At 44.8% G+C, this 6,878-nt stretch overlaps 1 protein-coding gene across 1 annotated transcript; it reads left to right on the top strand.

Annotated features, from left to right (window-relative positions):
* Window positions 1-4,341: 4,341 nt before the first annotated feature.
* On the top strand, window positions 4,342-4,769 carry LOC113935727 (protein S100-A10-like). Its single transcript, XM_035725002.1, has one exon. It carries the CDS (start codon window positions 4,367-4,369, stop codon window positions 4,658-4,660), a length of 294 nt encoding a protein of 97 aa, XP_035580895.1. The 5' UTR covers window positions 4,342-4,366; the 3' UTR covers window positions 4,661-4,769.
* The last annotated feature ends 2,109 nt before the right edge of the window (window positions 4,770-6,878 follow it).

Here is a 6,878-nt window from a genome sequence, read left to right as displayed (position 1 = left end):
GGTTTCTTAAAAGAGGGGATATCAAAGCTTAGTCTTTAATGAGGCTAGCTTGTGTCAGCCAGGTAAGCCGGGCAGGGGAGGGAGAATAACCAGCTGAGGGAGCTAGCAAGGTGGGTGGGGGTGGGGAGGGGCAGCCAGGTGAGGGAGCAAAGGCGAAAGGCTCAGTTGCCGGCAGCTGTTTGACTTGCCAAGCATAGAACTGTTATGTGCACTGGCATGTATGTGCTCTGGGGCCGGCGGTGGCGGGGGCGGGGGGCGGGGGGTTGGAAAGAGGCAGAGTTTTTCAAAAGCCCTAAATATAAAAAGATAATGTGTAACCTGTATGTAATTAGGAATAAAAATCACATTATTAGTAAAACTTACAAACAGCTGACAGGGAAACAGCCAGAATTTCACAACTTGAGAGGAAACCCAAAAAGCCATATGTTCATTAAAGCTGGCAACTTTGAACTTTATCCTGTGAAAATTGGAGAGTCATCAAGGATGTTAATCCCGAGGAGAGTTAGTATGGCTGAAATGTGGATGATTGAAAGGAAGACAAGAAATCGAGACTCAGAAATCCAGCAGAGGCTTTGCCTGGGTTTCTGCAAGACCAAATGGCAACAGAAACCCAGCAACGATGGCAGAGAGGGAGGAAACACATATTTAAAAATTCAGAATGTAGACTTAGGAGGCTTTAGTTATTGGGAGTGGGTAGTTAAGGAAGTTACTCAGATCCTTTCGGTAGACATCGAGCCTGGCTCAAAGACAAAGAATCACTCAGCCTTGCTTACTTCCTGTAGATAACCTCTTGAACCCATCAAATTTATACTATTCCAATACAATAGCCACTAGCCACATGTGGCTACTTATATTTAAATTGAATTCATTAGAAGGAAATAAAACTAAAAGTGCAGCTCCTGAGTCACACTAGCCACACAGTTCAAGTGCTCGTCCACCACATGTGGCTAGCAGCTACCATCTTGGACAGTGTAGAAAGTTCTATTGGACACACCATACCACCATCCTTCCATCAACTTTAGCCAATAAATTGTCCCTGATCTTATACATTTATATTTTGTTGTCCCTTGAAGTCTAAAAGATGTCAGGCTACTTGTACATATAGGATCTTCCATTTGCCTACAAGCAAGAATTAAATGCCACTGTATACATGCATTTGGAAGAGATATATGGTAAGAGTAGAAATCAACCTTATAGGATTTCTCAGTCTTAGATCAGTATAGAAGAGGCTTGCTGCAAACAAGTGGGAACCTGGCAATATCAGGTAACAATGATTTGGGTGTTCCCAATGTAGTTTCGACAGCCAGTGTGAGAGGAGGAGTCAACAATAAAGTTCTATCAATCTCCTCTCCCCCACCCTATCCCTTGTCTTTTAAGTAAGCTCCATGCCCAGCATGGAGCCCAACACAGGACTTGAACTCAAGACCTTGAGATCAAGACCTGGGCTAAGATCAAGAGTCAGATGCTTTATCGACTGAGCCATCCAATTTCCCCCTCAACCTCTCTTTTAATATCTGTAAGGAGCTTTATGAACAACCTCTCATCTGCTGGGGTTAAAAATAATGGGAATTATAATATCCAAAAACAATAACAAAAAGTACTACAACTGTATTTGGTTTCAAACTGAACAGAAGGAAAAGCTGTTGTTTTCCTTGTGTGGAGGGCAGGCAAGGGGGACTCAGGTTCATCTCAAATCAATGGACAACTCACTTTCTGAGTTTTCAAAGAGCCTCACAAAGGGATAAGGTGGCCTGGTGGATTTGACAGAGGTGCCCCAACTTTGAGAAATGTAAATGTAATTCATACTGCTACTGAAAAAATATGTTCCCCCTTGACTACATATGTTCATAGAAACTTCAGTACCACAAAAAGCCCCTCTCACATATGGGCTAGTCATTGTGTAGGAAACTGAACAAAAGTGATGTGAATCATTTAATCAAATTGTTGACCACATACTATGTGGCAGGCACAGCTGGTAATGCTGGTATCGATCTACCTGTGGCTAGTGAGAATATGAATAATCTTCCCTCATCAGTAGAGCTTCATGACAATCTTCTGGTCCAAGTAGGTCTGAGGAAGTACAGAGTGAGCCAGAGCACCAGAGGAGACATGAGGAAGGCTTTTGACAGTTATCTTTGGGGAAGCTGGAAACCATACTTATGTCTTCTTCTCAACTCAATCATCAGTTAGTAAATGTGATTTGAGATGAGATTAGAAGGTGAGGAGAAAGAGTGTTTATGGGGGAAGCCAAAGTTCTCTGAAAGCCCTATAAGGCCTATGGGGTCTGGCCCTTGCCTCCTCCGCAGCCTCACCAAGGAGGGGCTCGGCCAGTTGCCCATCTAGTGCGGCTCTGCCACGTGGCCTCATTGGCTCCTCAGGTGAGCCATGCTTCCTCCTCCTACAGAAGATGTGCACAAGCCATTCCCTCCTTCTAGTTAAGATGTTTTTCCCTTACCTCTCAGCTTAATCACTGTTTTCTTTAGGGCTGTCTCTTCTCAATTCCCCTCCACCAGGCAGGTCTTCACTGTACCACATGCTTGTCTTTTGAAGCACTTACCAACATAATTGTGTATCTCTAGGATTCGTTAATGGACATATCTCCATTCTAGCAGGGTTATAAGCTATAAATTCCACAAGGGCAGGAATATTCCTTTTAAAAAGTCCATCCTTCCATCTCTAGCACCTACCAAAGGCCCTGGCATTGAGTAGGAGTTAAAAAAAAGAACAAAAGGATGGAATGGACGATGGCAAATGAGAGTCTGGAGAGATCTGGATCTGGAAAAGCCTGCGGCATTTTTAGACCCATTCTAGAAAAATATGATATAGGATTACGGTTATTATTACTACCACTGTCACTACCAGTACTGTTACTACAAGCACCAGGGTTGGTAGTGGTACTGTCTGATACTCAGGAAGCACTTCCCACTATAAAACCAGGCAGGGCGCCAGGCCGCTTAGCTACCCTAATAGCACTCTAGAGTAAGAAAAATTCCATTAATATATTGTAGATGAGGAAACCAAGCCCCTGAAAATTTAAGCAACTTGCCCAAGGCCACCCAGCTGGTACGGGAAAACTAGAATTTCTACCAGCCACCTGAGTTCCAAGCCCGAACCCTAGACCAAGATGGTCTCTAACTCTCTACCATATTCCACCCAAGTCTTACAGAGAATTCAAGGGATTTTTAATCTCTGGACATTCCAACTGGGTAAATAAAGCTATTGCCACTCGACAGTGATGGAAGCCAAGAGGTTAATCGACTTACTGTGTTTGCTACAAAGGGAAATTTGAAATATCAGCAGAAAAAAAAAAATCAATATGGTTTCAAACTGCCGCAAATTAAAAACAGATCGCAGCCTTTTTACAAAAATATGACTACACTTCAGCATAAAGTCATTTAAAAATAACTGTTTCCAGACGCCATATGGGTTACATACCAGTTTCATATGATTAGTATAATTTTTGAAGGAAGTTGTTATCAGAACCACAAAGTCGAAAAACCATTTTCAACCAAACCGCAGGAAATATTCGAAGGTAAAAATCTTAATGAAAAAACAAATGTGGAAGGTAAGACAACTGGTCACGAGAAAACCTGCAAAGAAGTTCTCAATTCCGGCACACGGGGGAAATCTGGATTTCAAGAAAGCGTGTACAGAACGGGGACTGGCTTATTCCGTAAACCAAAGTCACACATGAGGTGAATTCCAAAAACATTAGTGTTTGCAGAGATCCCGGCTTTGTCCTCTAAACAGGTGCCAAACTGCATGGCAGTTTAAGACACTCCTGTTCTTCCAACTCTGATACTGTTAATTCCACAAGTGGAATAAAGAAGAAAGAAAGAGTTTCAGAATCTGTTTTAGACAGCGAAAAAAAGAAAAATCAACCACGTGGAAAGGAGGAACTGTGCATTTATGTCTCTCCAGGTGGAGAAAGAGAAATGGGCAGGATCCTCATTTTTCCAATTTTCCCCAAAATAAAAAAATCCCCAGGAAATGCTGGTATTTAACGTAGAGGTGGCCACATATTGATAATACAGAGATGTGCTTTGTCTACACGGAGCATCTTACAAAAGAGTTGAGTAAGTTGCCTACATTACACATGGGAAGATTTCACATCCACGATGCGTGGCTTGTCTAGAGAACTGAGAGAAGCTGCTGGGCAGCCCGGTTTGCTGCACGCTCTTCCATGCCCTCCAAGTGCATCACGCATCAAGACTGTGTTACTTATTTGCATATCCTGCCCAGTGCTAGCATTTGCATTTGGGACACCAGGTATAAAGAACAATAATGGTGGTCACTGGCCGTGCGTCCCAGCCAGCCAATCGTCCCAGCCGCGCCTCGGGCCAAGGTTTCAACAGACCTCACCAAAATGCCATCTCAAATGGAACATGCCATGGAAACCATGATGTTCACATTTCACAAGTTTGCTGGGGATAAAGGCTCCTTAACAAAGGAGGACCTGAGAGTACTCATGGAAAAGGAGTTCCCTGGATTTTCGGAAAATCAAAAAGACCCTCTGGCCATGGACAAAATAATGAAGGACCTGGACCAGTGCCGAGACGGCAAAGTGGGCTTCCAGAGCTTCTTCTTGCTAATTGCTGGGCTCACCATCGCATGCAATGACTATTTTGTAATACACATGAAGCAGAAGGGAAAGAAGTAGGCAACATGAGCAACACTCCCGCCCGCCCAAGGAGAGTTCTCCCGAAGGGTCTCTAGGAATCTGTCCCACAGCTTCCCCCTGTATAAAGGATTCCATGAGCAGATCGGGACCCTCAGAAAATGAACAAATAAAATCCAACCCCCATCTGAGAAGCAGAGAAAGAAAAGTCAGATAAGCTTTTGATTTTTATATTGCTTGCACCCTCTTACCCTAAATAAACAAATTCCTTCTTCCAAAAAAACAAAACAAAAAAAAGAACAATAATGGTAAGAACAGGGAAGAAGCAGTGAAAAGATTAGCAGGAAACCATGGGCGGCATATCACATATTCCAAGGAAATGGAGGTCCGTCATGAAGATTGTCCAATATGTTTAAAAGGTCAGATAATCTAAGGGCGGAGAGCCATGGACCAGTTTCAGGAACAAGGAGGATGTGAGAACTAACTTTGGTCGCAACCATTTTAAGGCATTTATCTAAGCTTGGTTTCCCAGCCTCTGCACTTTTGACACTCTGGGCAAGTCTGTGCTGGGGTGTGTCCTGGGCATTGTAGGACTTTAGTAGCCCCTGTGCCCTCAGCCGGCTCCATGCCAGCAGCATCCCCCTCCTCCTCGACACCGGGACAACCAAAAATGTCTCCAGACAGTGCCAAACGTCCCCTGGGGGACAAAATCATCCATGGCTCAGAACTCCTGTTCTAGGTGGAAAACAGGTGGAAAAGGGCCAAGAAGTGACGGATCGAGACCCAAAGAGAGGGAGAATTGAAAATCTCTATCTAGAAGTTTGGGTCTGATGAGGAAAAAAGTCATAGGATGATTGCTGCAGGAAGATGCTGAGTGTATAAAAAGAGCCTCTCTGTTTACGTACGTATATGGAAACAGAGATGCCATGACCCCAGCATCCTGACCTGGCCAGCAGCTCTCCTGGGCTAGAAGCCACCACTCTCACTGGGAAAGCACCTTCTACCTCATTTTTGTTCCATGCGGGTCCCGTGTCACCTGGACCTGCCACAAGCTCTGGGGGCCGCCACTCTGCTTGGGTTTAGCAATAAGGCCATTTCCATCCCAACGATGAGAGCCAGCCCTGCGCCCTTGGCGGGATCTCATGTGAACGAGTCTGGCTTTAGTATGAGATCATTAAACTGGGGGAGGAGTAGCACCTGCTTGTGGCCATCCTTGCTGCCACTTGGGAAAACGGAGACACCCAAGAAACGGAGAGAGGCCAGGTCCTGGGGACCTCATTTAGCACCTGAATCCAGCAGAGCCCAAGCCAGCTTTCCTGTTCCACTTAAATCAGGAGAGTCAAGCTTTTTGCTCTTGAAATGAGAGCTTCAGGGAAGCCAGAGGGGTCTTAAGTCTTTATGCGTTTTCTTTCCCAAAGGAAGATAAAACTAAGTGATGTCTGTTGTTTCCTCTAATTCTCAGTAAGATACTCTACCCCTTGCTGGTGTTCGGATGCTGGGAAGCTGCTTAATCTCTCTGACCTGCTGCTGCTTCAACCATGAAATGGTGGAGATGGTACCATACACTCCTAGAGCCATCTGGGGCTGAAAGTGAGATGATGCTGTCAGGCCCAAAGTGTAGTGCCTCGGTTATACCAAGCACTTCTTACCTAATACATGACCATAATCACTATTCAGTGTGTAACCATGACTTAATGACCACCACCACTAATTATAACTGTAATCAGCCTGAGTAATACTGTCACTTATAGAAATTACAGATAACCTCGCCATCTACAATCTAGAAGCCCACGTGCATCTGTCTCGAAGAAGAGAGTGGCTCATATGAACACGTGACCAGCTCATCTGTCTTTAAAATAAGCAAAAAGACTTTCTATTAGCAAGAAGTAGCTGGTGGCACTGGTTAGAGTGAAGCGATGCCCACAGATCTCTCCAATAAGCTGATAAAGTTTAAAATGGAACTTCCGACCCTCTGATTCAGGTCCTCCTAGGAGTCCTCCCTTACAACCCCCTCTAATTTCAGCCCCAACTGCAATGAGCAGTTCAAGGTGGGCTCAGACTTGTATCCAGCTGGCCACACCCCACCTCAAGTCAGCACTGTCTTTGCCTACCTGCCCTGTGCCCTTCTTCTACATCAGAGCCCGCTCAGCCTCTAGCACTGAGGATGGAGTGAGTGAAGACCCCCGGGGCAACTCTCAACTAATGGAGGATGGGACTCCATGAAAGTCACTCTTCAGGGGGAGTTACAGAAGGTATTCCT

This window comes from Zalophus californianus, chromosome 17 (genome assembly GCF_009762305.2).
Source record: "Zalophus californianus isolate mZalCal1 chromosome 17, mZalCal1.pri.v2, whole genome shotgun sequence".
Taxonomy (NCBI): Eukaryota; Metazoa; Chordata; class Mammalia; order Carnivora; family Otariidae; genus Zalophus; species Zalophus californianus.
This window is presented reverse-complemented; position numbering and strand designations above follow the sequence as displayed.